The sequence below is a fragment of the Nomascus leucogenys genome, chromosome 16 (genome assembly GCF_006542625.1).
Source record: "Nomascus leucogenys isolate Asia chromosome 16, Asia_NLE_v1, whole genome shotgun sequence".
In the NCBI taxonomy this organism is placed as follows: Eukaryota; Metazoa; Chordata; class Mammalia; order Primates; family Hylobatidae; genus Nomascus; species Nomascus leucogenys.
Genome location: NC_044396.1, coordinates 791,814 through 808,969, shown reverse-complemented (window position 1 = coordinate 808,969; position 17,156 = coordinate 791,814). Strand labels below are relative to the sequence as shown.

At 40.0% G+C, this 17,156-nt stretch overlaps 1 protein-coding gene across 1 annotated transcript in view; it reads right to left on the bottom strand.

The window, feature by feature from the left end:
- EYA1 (EYA transcriptional coactivator and phosphatase 1) overlaps positions 1-17,156 on the bottom strand; it is a 335,724-nt gene that overhangs the window by 118,773 nt on the left and 199,795 nt on the right. Inside the window, exons 5-7 of the mRNA XM_030795255.1 lie at positions 5,421-5,490; positions 4,960-5,105; positions 792-929 (exon numbers count right to left, since the gene is read on the bottom strand). Of these exons, the coding sequence (XP_030651115.1) occupies positions 792-929; positions 4,960-5,105; positions 5,421-5,490 (354 nt within the window). The remainder of the gene's footprint in view (positions 1-791; positions 930-4,959; positions 5,106-5,420; positions 5,491-17,156) is intronic.

The window sequence follows — 17,156 nt, the reverse complement described above, 5'->3', positions numbered from 1 at the left end:
GGAGGCCAAATATGATTTGCTGAACTGAACTGTAGTAAAAAGATATTAGGAAAAATGTTTAAATTATGTGAGAACTATTCTCAAGCACTTTAAAGATCTATTTGCAAGATAACAATGTGCTAACTTTAAGTAGTGTCTATGTATTCTTGAGACCAGCTTTGACAATGACAGCTGTCATTCCATTTGACTTGTACTTACATTATGTTTTGTCTGTAGTTTCAAAAACAGAACCCAGGGACTGATTCTTATGAGCATTTTCTTAAAGATTCACTGGGTGTCTGTAAATCTGATCAATTGTTCTTTGGGAGATCATTATTCAACACTTATCACATACTTTATTTCTAGAGCTATGACTGCCACTCCCCAAGCCTCACTTCATAATGAAAATAAAGAAAACAGCCCTTTTGGAAAAGTTGGATGGTAATACCAAGTGTGTAAGTTTTTAGTACATACCATATCACAACCTCCTACATGGCTGACTTTTGACTTTTTCTTTTCTTTTATAACTGACAGAAGACACAAAGGCAAAAATGTCAACTTCACAAAAAATCTTAGTGCTTTTTGGAAAGAATGTTATAGATCATTCAGTCTAACCCCCTGATGTTATAAATATGGAAATTTAGGCCTAGAAAATAGGTAAGTGATGAACCAAACTAGAAGCAGGTGTCCTGCCTCTAAGCCCAGTCCAGTTGCCATCATCACTTACTATTTACATGGAACATCAGATTCTACTTTAGAAGGTAACTATCAACCTACAGGGTTAAGGAAAATAGCAATACGTGTATACAGACCTTGCATCTGGTAGCTGTATGGTGCCTGTCCAGGTTGAGGGGTACTGAAGCTTGTGCCATAGCTGAGAAATCCTGTCTGTCCAGGTGACTGAGACTGTGACAATCCACCTTCAGTCTTGATGCCTGCCCACAATGCACCTAAATCAGTTAGTGATAGCTTATCTATCTGTCCATTTTCAAAAGCTGGTAAATATACAAAAACATACACTTCCACAACCGTTTAACTACAGATGCTTCCCCAATCTTATCTCAAAAATAAAGGGTATACAGGCATTCAGTGAAATAGCATAAAGTACAACTTCAGTTTTTTAAATCCAGGATTACAGATTTGAACGCCTATTTACATTATTCTCTCTTGTTTTACTGCACTTTAACACACATCCCTTCTATAAAATGTCACTCCAGTGATACATTTTCATACTTAATTTTGTTGTTTTAATTATGTAAGAGTTGAAGATCATCTCCTTCACAGTAAATAACCATAATTAAATTTTAGCTAAATGATCCCAAAGTTGCTATATTGACTAGTGTTAAAACTAAAATCTTTTTATATTAAAAAAAGATTAATTAGATCCTATACCATCACAGTATTTTTCCCTCCTTTACTCTTTCTACTACAAAGCTGATTTCAGTACCAACTCATTTTGAAGTCCAAAGAAGCAACATTGGGCACAGAACTAAACAACATGGTGGAAAGGCTTTTCCTGAATATCTAGGTCCTATCAGAAAATAAGCACAAAGGAAGAAGAACACTAATGAGCTGAATCTTATAAAACGGCAGTGATTTATAAACAAGTGAGGTTGACCAGCAGTTTCCTTTTGTCCCTTTTAGTGTGAAATATTTGACTATAATTGTTTTCGATGTAGTCTAAAGTACCTTTGTTTTTATCACATGATAATATAAAAATGATGTATTTGTGGCCCTCAAATACTTCCCCAAACACCAGGCTAACACTGTAATTTTGGGACTTGGATTTGGCAGCACTGAGGTATGGGGCTCAGCTTTGTCTTTAATTAATTACAATTAAAGACAGTCATACATGTTAACAACTCTCCTTCATTCTCATAGAGGGAGGGGAGGAAAATTTTTGCCAAGGGAATTCACATTTTTTAATAATTTTGCTTTGTACTTAAGATAAATGATATCTTTAGGACCTAGAATACACAGTAGTCTTACTGTTTATTACCATTTTAGGGGAATCTCATCAGCAGAGTACAGCTAGGTAATTGTTTTAAGGCAGTGGGAGAATCTGACTCTTGGCTGAGAGTGCTTACTTTCATTCCTGCAGTATCTCTAAATAACTTCATAATGACCTTAACATTTAAGTCTTAACACAACCTTAACATTTTAAAAATGTGATTTTCCCTGTAAAGGTAATCCCAAACCAATGAATAACCCACACATAGAAATGGTCCCTGCAAATACACCTGCCCCAGACAGGTGGCATGACGGCTTTAGAAAATCCCTTTCTTTCCATGTTGTCACCCCTAGGGATTTTCCACCTCTTGCTGCATTTGAGACTATACTGATCTGCTTCCAGCCTTCACCTATACCAATAAAATGCCAATTCATGTATTTTTTTTTTTTTGAGACGGAGTCTCGCTCTGTCACCCAGGCTGGAGTGCAGTGGTGCGATCTCCGCTCACTGCAAGCTCTGCCTCTTGGGTTCATGCCATTCTCCTGCCTCAGCCTCCCAAGTAGCTGGGACTACAGGCACCCGCCACTACGCCCGGCTAATTTTTTGTAGTTTTAGTAGAGATGGGGTTTCACCGTGTTAGCCAGGATGGTCTCGATCTCCTGACCTCGTGATCTGCCCTCCTCGGCCTCCCAAAGTGCTGGGATTACAGGTGTGAGCCACTGTGCCCGGCCTAATTCATGTATTTTTATTCTGTTTCTAGCCTATTGTTCCAGATGGGGATCTTTGTGATAAGAACATGTAAGGAAAGGTAGAAAGAGGTAGAAAGCACCCATAGCCACGCCTATCTCTGTGACTTCTACAGAAGTGGCAAACTCATTTCACTGGCAGACTCCAAGCAGATCCAGCAAAAAACAGAATGAATTTGTGTTTCCCCATTGATCTATCATTTTCATGATAAAAAGATATGCCAATCTTTTCTTACAGGGTCTAAATAAAAAGTCAAGAGCACAAGTCCTTGGAGAAAGTTTTGTAAGACCATCTGAGCCTTGACTATCAGCAGTTAAAACCCAAGCTATGTGCTCTTCCTTCATGAATGAGCAAAGGGGAGAAGGATGACATATTTTTCAATGCACTGGCCCCAAAAATAGAACTTTTGGATCAGAAGTACTCAGGGCATCTCCTTGTACTCAAGTTCCCGAAAGAGAAGACGGAGGTTATTAGGAAAATGCTAAGAACTGAAAATTATTCCCTGGGAATTTATAACCGTGGAAAACTCTGGAATTAAAGCCCTTCACACTGAGCCTCACTCTCTCCGCCTCCCTTATCCCCATCTATCCCATTAAAATCCCCATCCTCACTCTGCTAGTTCTGATTCTATTCCCAGATCTTCTGCTCATCTCACACTCTTTGAACAGCTATTTCAGACAAGGACATTCATTAATGGTTTAGAACTGGAGGAACCCCTAACCCAGAGCTCAGAAACTGGCAAAGGGAGATGTCCAGGTCCCACCATGACTGAATGGGGAGGAGAAGGAAGAAGAAAGATGTGTGGCTGGTAGCCAGGGCAGTGATGGGAATGGCACCTTCCAATGGCAGCACTGGCAGGCTGATAGTACTTTAGAACTGTGTGGACTGGAAAATACATTTACACTTCAAATAACCATCTCACAAATAAATTTTGAGAACGTAAATCAAAGACTGCCTTGACTTCTGTTATAGAATGGGAGCTGATCCTTTTTCTTCTTTTAGTCCAAGAATAGTTTGAAAGTAAATTCCAGCTAAATTTAATCCATAGCTAATATTATATGAGAAACTGTGAATAAAAGTTATGGAAACGAGAGATAATTTTTAAAATTCCATTTAGGGCTGTCTCTAAAGTCTACTTTAAAAATACCTATCTAGAAAACATTGGTTCTGATGGTTTTAAAATAAAACTATAAATGCTGAAGTCATATATAATTTAGATTATTTGTATGTATTTTATAAGAAATTCATATACAGTTGATTTTGTTTGAGATAGAATTAAAAAGAATAAAGTAATTTACCTTCTAATTATTAACGAAATACTTAAGGAAGAGCATTAATTCTTTTTATATACCACAGAAAAGAATACTACAAAACAGTATCAAGCAGAAGCACAATTAGAATACTGGTCACAAAAAATTCTGTACTTGTTGCACAGAATTACTTATTCTATCAATCCTTTCCTCCAAGTGTCCATGTACTATTCCTTGATCACTAGTTTTTATTCTTTTCTTAATAAAATGCCAATAATTCAAGTGTTTCTACTCAGTTCAATCTACTTAGAATTGCAATGACAACTTAATGGAAGAAAAGGTATTTTGAAATTCTGAAACTTTTTTTAATTAAGCTTTGGGATTTTGTTGGATTTATTTTTAATTTACAGGTACTGACCCGTAAAAAGTGAGTTAAATTACACCAAGATAAAGATAATCTCCAGGTGGGAAAGAACAAATGTCCATGTGAGCTTTAAATGTTTCCTGATTTGCCTCTTCAAAGTATACTCCAGGCAGTGATATATAGATCACTTTTCCTAATGGTTGATAATGCTGAAACGTGAGACTATTACCACCCTCGAGTTTAAAGCAAGAGTTTGTTGAATTCTACTTGTACGTCCCTAATCACAGCTAGGCATCTGATAAATAGGAAATGAATCTGTACTCCAAAAGACTTCATTCACAGACGTTTTATCACAAATATGCACAAAAATATTTTGGATTCCAGAGCCCAGTGCTCAAATGGCAAATTCAGGATTGAGATATAAATCGAGAAAAGTGAGAGCAAGAAGGCATACGAACCACATAATCTTTTCGCTACCTCTGACCTCAAGATAAGGGGCTACCAGTTCTTATAATGCTCTTTAGAAACAATCATACTAAGAATTTAGACACAGAAGGTGACAACACTTTCTAAACTGGCCGAGGCTTGGGTCTTTAAGTACCACTCAAATATATTAATACACGCGTGCCCATGCGACAACGCCACCACTGCAAAAGCAGGTTACTCACCATATGAGGAAATGCCGTACGGCTGTCCTGGCTGTGGGTACGTGGCATAGGCTGTAGCTTGTTGCATTCCTGTGGTAAACTGTGTTTGCCCATATGCAGCCATAGTTTGTGAGGAAGGGGTAGGGAGAATATGTGGGTATGGTCTGCTATTTGTCAGAAATGACAGAAAATAGAAAGCCCATGCATTAGATGGAAACATGCAAACCGATTAACAACCACATCACAAATTCCAGCTAAATATTGTATCTTAAAGTAAAACTTTCACACAGAATTGACAAAGCACTGAAATACTTCAGTGTCTCCACTACATGATGCTCAAAATAAATTCGTGTCAATATATTTACATCTCTATGAAATGCACTTTCATTTAAATTAAGATGGAACATGTGGGCACAGACATGACTTTAAATAAATGTCTACTCAGAGAAGTTATTTACTGATTAAGAGAAAATACATCTTACTTGGAAGGGTAAATCTGTGGTGGAGAGAACTGGTGAGTTGGTCGTGGGCTGAAACTACTGCTCCCAATTGCTGGAAAACAAAACAAAACAAAATAATGCACAATAATCCAAGCAAAACGCAAAATATATAGGAAGCACTGATACATTTTCAACTATAGGTTGGCCATACGAAATTTCAAATATTTGATCTTTGTGACCTGCGGAGATGGCAATTTCATATGGCTCCACCTAACAGAAAGTTAAACTATAAAGAGGAATGAATAGAAACTGACTAAGGGCTCTAGTTTTAAATGAACTCTTAGAAAACATCATCACAATCTTCGCAAATACCTGCTGGCATGCACAGTGACAATACTTAAAGAGTACAAGGAGTCCTGGCTACTGTTTGGAAAGCCGTGCTGAAAGGGGAGGTATGAAGCTGAATTGCAGGATTGGGTGGGAATGTGAAAGGTCAGCTGGCCTATTGTTTGTGCTCAGCAAGAACACACAAACCTGAGGCTGTATTACCAAGAAACGGGGTCTAATCTTCTCTCAGGTGAGAAGAAACAGGATAGATCCTCATTTGCCTGCATTGATTTAGCAATGGTTTTTAGTAAAAATGCATTCCTATAACTATCTTAAATTTCTCAAGTGGCAAAGCTAAGCCTGTTTTTTCCTGTGCTGATCCGGGTGTTCCTTTGCCTTTTAGTTCTATGTGATCAACTTCAATGTTCAACTAAAAAAAGGGTTGCCTTTATTTTTTAAAGAGGTATTTAAGCATTCAAGCAGAACTTTTCTTCTTAAGCACGTTTACTTGATTAAATAATGCACTAAAGTCCAAGCAAATGTTCTTGTACTCTAATTTTGAACTAAAGAAGCAAAAACCTATGTTAACAAAGTCCTGAAAATGGCAGTTTCAGCTTCTTTCATTGTAAACAGAGTCAATCTACATATATAGAAATCTACATATATGTGTGTATATATACATACATATATATCTACACATATTTACATTTGTGGGTATACATGTACATATTTTTTTCCTCCAATTCCCTAATCTCTATCGGGCTAAGATGCATATTCCTTGGGGACAATTATTATTAGATATAATGTTTATTTTATTCTTCTACCAATAATTACTATCTTCGGAGGCTCTATTATTTATTAATTCTATTCTATACTAAAATCCTTTTAGGAGGTTCCATGTACTCAAAGTTTCATATATAGTTTTCCCATTGTCACACTGGTACATTAATGTTTCTCAAATTTTGTTTTCCAGCTTGTGTTTGGGAGGACAATGGTAGAATTGGACTAGAGTCTTCAAATCTACGAGTAATCTTTTCCTTGTAAAACAAACAAGGCCTGTCCAGGAACAGTAGATCTAGATTAGTACCACCCTTGCAAGCTCCCAGACTTGAAACATCTGGCTGGCCGCTTGGCAGAGACAGCATCTGTACTGAAGAGATGGCAAGCCGGCCCAGCCGGTATACCCCATCATCTGGCACATACTGAGCCACTACTCTGTTCCAGGTGCTGTGCTAGATGCTGCAGGCGCGAAGGTACAAAGACTAGTTCTGTCTGATACACATGGGAAGGGTGACACATAATGGGATGGTCGGTTAAAGACTGCAGTTTACAGAAGAGAGGGATTAGTGAGAGAACACTTGGAGTATGAGCACTACCACTTGCCCAGGTCATCTGCAACTAAAACCTCTTCTGCTCCTCTAAGATAGAAAACAGGCCAAGGGTAACATGGACTTACCCAGCAGTTACTGGAGAAATAATCTCTTCCTGGGACAATCAGAGTTCAAAATAATTGGTTAAAAACCAAACAACAAAAAAATGCAATGCTACTTACTGACAGAAGCCACAGAAACTCCATTTATTCTTTCCGAGCTCTATGTCTATGTTTTTTGAATTGTGGGTCATGGCTCATGAAAAGTGCATAAACTCAATAGGTTGTACCCAACAATTTTTTTTCTTTTTTCTTTTTCACAAACAACAGAATAAAAGATGTCAGGGTTATGGGTTACTACACAAAGTACAGGAAGTCCTGTGAGGCTTTGATTTAGAGGATAAGGACAGTATGTGTGTGTATATGTATGATGAAAGACTTAGGAGGCTGCAGAACGTGGGAATTAAGCCTAGGTTCTGGAATCAGAATTGAATTTCAGCTCAGATTCAAATCCCACTTCTTCTATGTGGGCTTAGTCAAGTTATTCCCTCTATGTCTCCATATGTTCTCCTATAAAATGATGGCAGTAATACCACCTACACCTCATAGGACTGTCATGAAGACTGAGATAATTTTCCCAGATTCCCACTACCTTTTACTCCATACTTGTCTTTTCCTTCTGTGTTTTCAACTCTCCTCAGTGGACAGCATCACCATCCGTCCCACAAAGTACTTCAAGGTTGGATTTTCTGTTTCCATTTTACATATGAGGAACTAAGGGCTGATAGAAGTAAAGTAACATATCTAAGCAAACTGAACCCAGGTCTGCCTAACTTTTCCCACCAAAGCATACTGTCTTCCGGCCCCCTGCATGGAAATTAGAACCTCACAGCCATCTTGTCTTCCCCTCTATTTCATGACTCAGGTGGCTCCCCTACCCCCAATCCAGAATTGCCTGTTGGTCTGTCCTGCACACTCCATCCATACTCTCAGGATCCCTGTCCTGGTTTAGGTCCTCATAATGATGTCTCACCTGGACTACTGCAACAGTTACAGAGTCACTGTCCCTTTGTCCCACTCAGAGATGGCCACCTGTGCCTTCTGACTCTCAATACTGCCACCACCATGTTCTTTCTGAAACGGAAACTTCTTCATATCCATTCTCTAGCTCACGATCATTCAACAGTGCACATTATCCCTGGGATAAATTCCAAATTCCTTGGCAGAGAATACAAAGAGATTCAAGCTTCAACTCCCTCCTGGGTAGGTTATCTAGGCTCCCAGACTTCAGAACTGCCCATCCATGGCATGTACTTTTATGTCTGATTTGGTTATTGTTCACACTAGACTCTTCTTCCTTGTAAAGCTCTTCTTTCCTCTGCCTGACAAACATTCCACCATAGAGACTAAGTCATCACTTTCCCTCTAGGATAACATCTTCCTTCTCTGTACTTTCTTGGAACATTGCAATCCTTGGCAATGTAGCACCCCCGACATCGCATTATAACTAGCGTATGTAGTGTAGAGATGGTTACTTTCCTCTGCTAACTATGGGCTTCTGGGGCCAGGGACTTCTTATTATCTTATTTCCTCAGCACCTGACAGGGCCTGGCATGTGGTAGAGGCAATCAACACACACTATTTGTTTAAAAAGAATGTGAGAATTAGGTCATAAGCAAAGTAGATGTTTAAAACCACAATAACGTGAAGAATGGTTCAATTATTTTAAGTTTTTTTATAAACATACATAATAAACCTAATTTAGTTCTTTGGCAATATAGATTGGGGTAAGTAGTATCCCTTATGAAATAAATGTGAAGAACCTACAATGCTGTCTTATAACTACTCACCTAGTTAGGTGTGCTTAAAATTACTGAATATGTCAAAGGCCATATAATAAGTCATATCTTTTGGGCTTTCTTTAAATCCAAACCCCTGTATGGCTCGCACAATCTCTGCGTGGCCTGTAGTCAAAAATCTACCATCTTATACCTCAAGTACCTTTTCTGTAATGGCATGAAACACTTTAAACTTTCCAAACAGTAACCCAGGAATTCAGATTAATTTTAATTTCACAGGACCAAAATCACCTAAAACAAAGGGAATGACCCCAGATCATCTATCAAGGTAAATTAAACGGTCATTTTACCCTTAGAAAACTCCAAATTACACATGCCACAGAGCCTTGGGAACATACGGACAACCAATATCTCTTCATCTGTTTCAATTATTCTATTCTATGTCCAACATAGAAAGAATCTCCTCCAATCTTTTTGTAGGAAGGGAGAGGAGAATCAAAAGTGAATAACAATCACAATCTTGGGAGCACTGGGAAGAGCAACAGAACTCTCGAAATTGGCAGGTCCTCAGTTCATTCCTCCCCCAGGCACCTTCATGTCAACACCATTCAGCCAGACAATCAGGTCAAAAGCCTAGAAGTAAGTTTTGACTCTTCTCTTTCCCTCACACCCCACCCACCCTTTTATCATAAGTCCAGCCTGTTTTCCCATCAAAATATACCCCAAACCTCACAGCTTCTCACTTCTCATTTATCACTCTGTTTCAGTCACCAACGTGGCAAACAGAAGATGCACCTCCTGGTTCTTCTGCTGCAGGGGATGAAGCTGAACAAGGGCCGAGCTGTTAAGCTCTGCAATCCATTCATGCCATGCAGGGCGGGGGTGAGGGGACACATTCAAAGGGCTTAACCCTACCGGTGACAATGCACCAGGGATACTAAGGCAGGCCTGTTCCTGGGAGAGCTGGGGCTCCTCTGATGGCCTTGCTGAAATGTCCTTAGACTGCACTCCCACCTAACTTAACCTCCCTTCCTTCCCTCTCTCCTTTCCCTTAACAAAATCCTGGCACAGTTAATCCTGGCTTGGTGGCTCTTCTAGGAAGACGTGAACTAACACAGTCATCTTTCTTCTGAGCCCGGAAAATGTTGGTCTCCCTGCTTCCATGTGCCCTCACCTCACCCTTCGCCCCGTAAAGCACCTTCCATACATCAAACAGTGACCTCTTAAAAACATAAATTAAGTCATGCCACAAACCCCCGACCCTCAACTCCAAGCCCTCCATTATCCTCCTATCACATTTCATTGAACCCAAACTTATTTCTGCCCTTCACCAAGATCTCTGCTCAGATGCCCTCTCCTCTAAAAGAGACTCCCATTCATTCCTTTACTAAATTCTTTGATCAGCTTTTGTTTTCTTCTTAGCACTTTTAGTTGTCTATTTCTGTACACCAGCACTTAACAGTTACCCAGGTATTATCTGTCTCTCCCAAAGAATGAAAGCTCCATGAGGGCAGAGACCCTGTCTACCACTTCACTGCTGTATTCCCACTGCCTAGAACATTGCTTGGCATATAGCAGGTGCTCAATAAATAATTGTTGAATGAATGAATCAGACCTGGAAGGGTATACCTTTTATGAACAATTAAATAGAGAAACCATATTTGTTACACAATACTTTTTCTCTTCCAGAAGCATTCCTGCTTCTATTTTCAATTTTCAAATATCACCAGACATAACTAGCATTTTACTTAATAACTTAACAAATTTAGGCTTTGTAGAAATGGCAGAGGCAGCAAAGATATCAAAAACTTTGTTTGCAATCCCTCTTGTTCTTAAAATTTAAATCATTAAAGTATTGCTTTTCGTTGATAAAGAGTAAATGGGCATCACTTTACAATATTTGGAAACCATGATAAGCAATGCTGCAATTTTCAGTTCAGCCACATGCCTTGGAAAACCGGCCTCCCCTTTTCTTTCACTCTCCCCACACCAAGATCCCTGAGGGCTTCCCTGGAAGAGTGAGTCACTATGTCCTCAAGGCTTGCAGGTGCTAGGGCTCCTTGAAAGAGAGGTGGAGATAGCAATCACCAACATCAGAGTGGCTCCATTTCTTCTTTATCCTCACTGTCTATTTTATTAAGACACTAATAATAGGGTGGGAATCTTTAAGTTCCTTTTTTTTTCAATATCGTGAAAATGGCCATACTGCCCAAGGTAATTTATAGATTCAATGCCATGCCCATCAAGCTACCAATGACTTTCTTCACAGAATTGGAAAAAACTACTTTAAAGTTCATATGGAACCAAAAAAGAGCCTGCATCGCCAAGTCAATCCTAAGCCAAAAGAACAAAGCTGGAGGCATCACCGCTACCTGACTTTAAACTATACTACAAGGCTACAGTAACCAAAACAGCATGGTACTGGTACCATAACAGAGATGTAGATCAATGGATCATAACAGAGCCCTCAGAAATAATGCTGCATATCTACAACTATCTGATCTTTGACAAACCTGACAAAAACAAGCAATGGGAAAAGGGTTCCCTATTTAATAAACGGTGCTGGGAAAACTGGCTAGCCATATGTAGAAAGCTGAAACTGGATCCCTTCCTTACACCTTATACAAAAATTAATTCAAGATGGATTAAAGACTTACATGTTAGACCTAAAACCATAAAAACCCTAGAAGAAAACTTAGGCAATACCATTCAGGACACAGGCATGGGCAAGGACTTCATGTCTAAAACACCAAAAGCAATGGCAACAAAAGCCAAAATTGACAAATGGGATCTAATTAAACTAAAGAGCTTCTGCACAGCAAAAGGAACTACCATCAGAGTGAACAGGCAACCTACAAAATGGGAGAAAATTTTCGCAACCCACTCATCTGACAAAGGGCTAATATCCAGAATCTACAATGAACTCAAACAAATTTACAAGAAAAAAACAAACAACACCATCAAAAAGTGGGCGAAGGACATGAACAAATACTTCTCAAAAGGAGACATTTATGCAGCCAAAAAACACATGAAAAAATGCTCATCATCACTGGCCATCAGAGAAATGCAAATCAAAACCACAATGAGATACCATCTCACACCAGTTAGAATGGCGATCATTAAAAAGTCAGGAAACAACAGGTGCTAGAGAGGATGTGGAGAAATAGGAACACTTTTACACTGTTGGTGGGACTGTAAACTAGTTCAACCATTGTGGAAGTCAGTGTGGCGATTCCTCAGGGATCTAGAACCAGAAATACCATTTGACCCAGCCATCCCATTACTGGGTATATACCCAAGGGACTATAAATCATGCTGCTATAAAGACACATGCACACTTATGTTTATTGAGGCACTATTCACAATAGCAAAGACTTGGAACCAAGCCAAATGTCCAACAACGATAGACTGGATTAAGAAAATGTGGCACATATACACCATGGAATACTATGCAGCCATAAAGAATGATGATCATGTCCTTTGTAGGGACATGGATGAAACTGGAAACCATCATTCTCAGTAAACTATCGCAAGGACAAAAAACCAAACACCGCATGTTCTCACTCATAGGTGGGAATTGAACTATGAGAACTCATGGACACAGGAAGGGGAACATCACACTCGGGGACTGTTGTGGGGTGGGGGGAGGGGGGGGGACAGCATTAGGAGATATACCTAATGCTAAATGAAAGTTAATGGGTGCAGCACACCAACATGGCACATGGATACATATGTAACAAATCTGCACATTGTGCACATGTACCCTAAAACTTAAAGTATAATAATAATAATAATAATAATAAAGACACTAATAATAGGGTGGGAATCTTCAAGTTTTTTTTTTTTTTTTTTTTTTTTGAGACAGAGTCTCACCCTGTCACCCTGGCTAGAGTGCGATGGCACATCTCAGCTCACTGCAACCTCCACCTCCCGGGTTCAAGCAATTCTCCTGCCTTAGCCTCTCGATTAGCTGGGATTACAAGTGCCCGCCACCATGCCCGGCTAACTTTTTGTATTTTTAGTAGAGATGGGGTTTCACCATGTTAGCCAGGATGGTCTTGACCTCCTGACCCCGTGATCTATCTGCCTCGGCCTCCCAAAGTACTGGGATTACATGTGTGAGCCACAGCGCCTGACCAAGTTCATGTGAATTTTTAAGCCATTGTGGAGAAGAAAGTAGGAGTGGTGGCCACAGATGTAAAGGACAGCTTGGAGTTAAAGGCTTAGAAACTTCTTCCTTTTACAAACCCTAAGCCCTGTTCATAGCCATTCCAGTATGTTGATTTTTGTCTCTTTCATCATTTATAAAAGAGAGAGAAAAGAAAATGTAAAACAAGAGAATACCGATTCCAGGGTGCTCTGTGCTTCCTGTGCCTTCACCCAACCCCCTCAGCTCTCCTGATTCTTTCCGCTGTATTCAACACAGAGAACCAAACTATGGAAAACAGGATCCTTTACAATTTCAGCCTCTCCACCACCTACCCCTTCACCTTCAGCCAAGCCCTTCTCCAAGGCCCTCGCTTCTCCTGTGTATCTTTTCCAAGTTGAGGCTGGTTGGTCTCTCAGATTCCAGATGTCACAAAAACCTGAAAACATATTTTCATTGTTGCTTCTTCCAAACCATTGGTTTTCTACTCTCCCATAAAATCTTTTTTTCTCTGGGGTTGATGACAGATCTTCAACATTTCCATGAATGACCCACATCCTGGACACTGCCTACATTTATCAAAAACTTTAGGATTTGGTGATGTCTCCCTACGAGCCCCAACATCACCCTGGGTTATGCATCCACTGCTTTTCTCCGTCTGTCTAGGCCTCAACCCTGGCCTTCTACTTCAGTCATCAAGCTCAAGACCACATCCTGGCCCCTGTTCCCCACTCCATGGTCTCAAGCCATAATCACATTGATCAATGCATTAATTTCCTTAGCAAACATTTACTGAGCATCTCCTATATGCTTGATACCATGAAGACCACCAGGACTGTAACTGAATAATACAAACAGAATCTCTGTTCTCATAGGGCTACAGTTTAGCAAGAAGACAGAGACTGAGAATTAATCCCATAAGTAGTGATGAAAGGTGCAGAACTAACTACAGAGGCATGTGGTGAAGGCCTCACTGAGTTTAAGTAAGGAATATCATTTCTGTCTAGAATTTTCATTCCTTTGTTCTCATTTCATGTGTTCTCCAACCTCATCAAGAGATGAAGAACCCCTGACATCCCTATCTTTTCTCATGGCATTAGCCCCTACCTTCTTCTTTCTACCCGTCTTGAATACACGAAAAATTATTTTAAACCATTCCTTTACTGATACTCTCCATTTTCTTAATTTCATATTCTCTCATGCTCTACCTGGCAAACCCTTGACCCTCGATCAAGCCCAGCATCTTTTTATGTGGTCTTCTAAGCCCTTGTAGAGAAATATCACTCTACCATACAGGCCCATGTTCGTTAGCTCCAGCCTTGTTCAACCTTCAGCTCTACTGTCCAACCTCTTCTCTGTTTCTAGGCAGCCTCAGACTTCCCCAGCATCCACTACATCAATTTCAGTCTTCTCCAACTCTTCAGGCCCACATGCCTATCGATACTCTTATTTTGAGTCACTCTGGAGGAAAAAGTAGAAGCCATCATTCGTTCATTCATGTTTTCTTTAATTCAAATACGTGGCACATATTAGGCAAATATATGAGTGCCTAATATGTGGCAGGTACTGTTTTAGATGTCAGGGACATAGAAGTGAACCAAATGAGACAGAATCCCTGCCAACACAAGCTTATGTTTTGGTGGGGTGAGAGTCCAACACTAAACATAATGCACAAGAAAATGACAGCATTTGCAAAAAGCTCATAATTACTGGCAGGAAAGAGTGGGGAGGAACCCGGCCTGGTAGAACAGAAGTAGAACAAGGGAGCTGCACTGAGTCAAGTGGTCAGGGTGGGCCTCGATGAGGTGAGATTTGAACACAGACGAAGTTAGGGAGAGTAAGGCAGGTATACAGGGAAGGGACTGCCAGCAAAAAAGGCACTATGTGGTGAGCACATCTACCACATGGGAGGAAGAGCAGTAAGCAAGGGGGACAGGAAACAAGGTCAGACAGTCTCCGAGGCAGACGATGATAGGGCTTGTGGGCTTTTTAAGGATTTGGCTTTTACCGACAGAGATGAATGGGAGCCGTTGGAGGGTCTGAACTGAAGAATCGGATAGGAACTCCCTCAACATACTGCCACCTTGTCCACTTCAAATTCATCTGCACCACTTCGTCTTGCATCTTCCCCAGTGTTTCAATGGAAAACTTATTCCTTTTCTAGCTTGATCCGCTTCTGTTTTGGATTTGTGCTATTGCTGTCCCATCAGGGGCTTTCCTCTATCAATTATCCCCGTACTTGCTCATACCTCTAACCTCTGCCTCTGTTGAGTTTGTGTCAGCAGTATGAAACCACCCTGACCTCCTAAATGCCATCCCTCTCTCTAATGAATTTCCTTTCCTTCCCCTCTTTTTAGCACTATGTACTTGAAAGACATTTTTCTTTTCCTCATCTTCACTCCCCCACATTATTCATGAAATCATCCATTCATTCAATAAACTTTAGGAGCACATACTATCTGCTAAGGGCTATGCTGGAGACACAGAAGTTCGTCATGTGGTCCATCAGGGACAAGGATAAAGTTCACCCATCTACTGAAACTGCTACAGGCTAACCCATTGATGCTTGTAATTTTTTTATTTCAAATTTTGACATAATTTGAAACTTGCAGAAAAGTTGCAAGAACAGCACAAAAACTTCCCAGATATCCTTCATCCAAATTCTCCAACATGTTATTAGCTTTATCCTTGATTTCTTGCGTGTGTGTGTGTGTGTGTGTGTGTGTGTGTGTGTGTGTGTGAATGCATACACATATATACCTCACATTCTGTTGGAGTTTTGCGTATGATGTCTTTTTACTTATAAATATTTCTGGCCGGGTGCGGTGGCTCACACCTGTAATCCCAGCACTTTGGGAGGCCGAGGCAAGTGGATTACGAGGTCAAGAGATTGACATCATCCTGGCCAACATGGTGAAACCCCATCTCTACTGAAAATTCAAAAATTAGCTGGGCATGGTGGCACGTGCCTGTAGTCCCAGCTACTCGGGAGGCTGAAGCAGGAGAATCACTTGAACCCAGGAGGCAGAGGTTGCAGTGAGCCGAGATCACACCACAGCACTCCAGCCTGGGCAACAGAGTGAGACTCTGTCTCTAAATAAATACACACATATATATATACATATATATTTCTATGTGTATTTCTTAAAAACAAAGAATTCTTTTACCACAGTACAGTTATCAAAATCAGGAAAAACAGTGATAGTGATGCAATACTATTTTCCATAGATATTTTCAAAAAGATTATCTCTTTGTAGCACACGATTTTTAACTTGGACTTTAAAAGTATTACTTTTTAAAAGTATAAACGTTATATATATATATATATATATATACATACAAATGTAAAAATTTTGAAAATAAGACAAAAGCAGAAGGAATAATATTCAAATTATATTCCACCATCCAGAGAGAATCACTGCTAATTTTTAGACCTATATACACAGGCCCATATATGTACATACAGATGCCTTTTTAAGAAAGCAAAACTGTGATTATACTGAAAATATGACACTCTCATAACTTGCTTTTCCTCTTAATATAGTTAACATTTTCTCAAGACACGTTTTAAAAATAATTCTCCAGAGCTGTGTACAGATCCACATTGTTGACAGTGCTTCCTTAGAATTCTTCCCTGTGTTTGCTTCCAGTTCAACACTCTTGCTTTTTTGTTTTGTTTTTTTTGTTTTGAGACAGAGTCTCACTCTGCTGCCCAGGCTGAAGTGCAGTGGTGCAATCACAGCTCACTGCAACCTTGAACTCCTGGGCTCAAGTGATCTTCCAGTCTCAGCCTCCTTAGTAGCTGGGATCACAGGCACATGCCACCATACCCAGCTAATTTTTTAAAAATTATTTTTTGTAGAGACAGGTCTCCCTAGTTGTCCAGGCTGGCCTCCAACTCCTGGGCTCAAATGATTCTCCTGCCTCTGCATCCCAAAGTGCTAGGATTACATGTGTGAACCACCATGCCTGGCCAAAATTGTTGCTTTATCCCAATTTACCTGTTTTCATTTGATCCTCTGCCCATGTCATATATATTAGCTTTCCGTGAGTTCTGTCTTCAAACTTGTTTATCCCACTAGCTTTAGCTCCCTGTACACTTTAAATTTCCCATGCCAAATCTCCCCTGAGCTCCA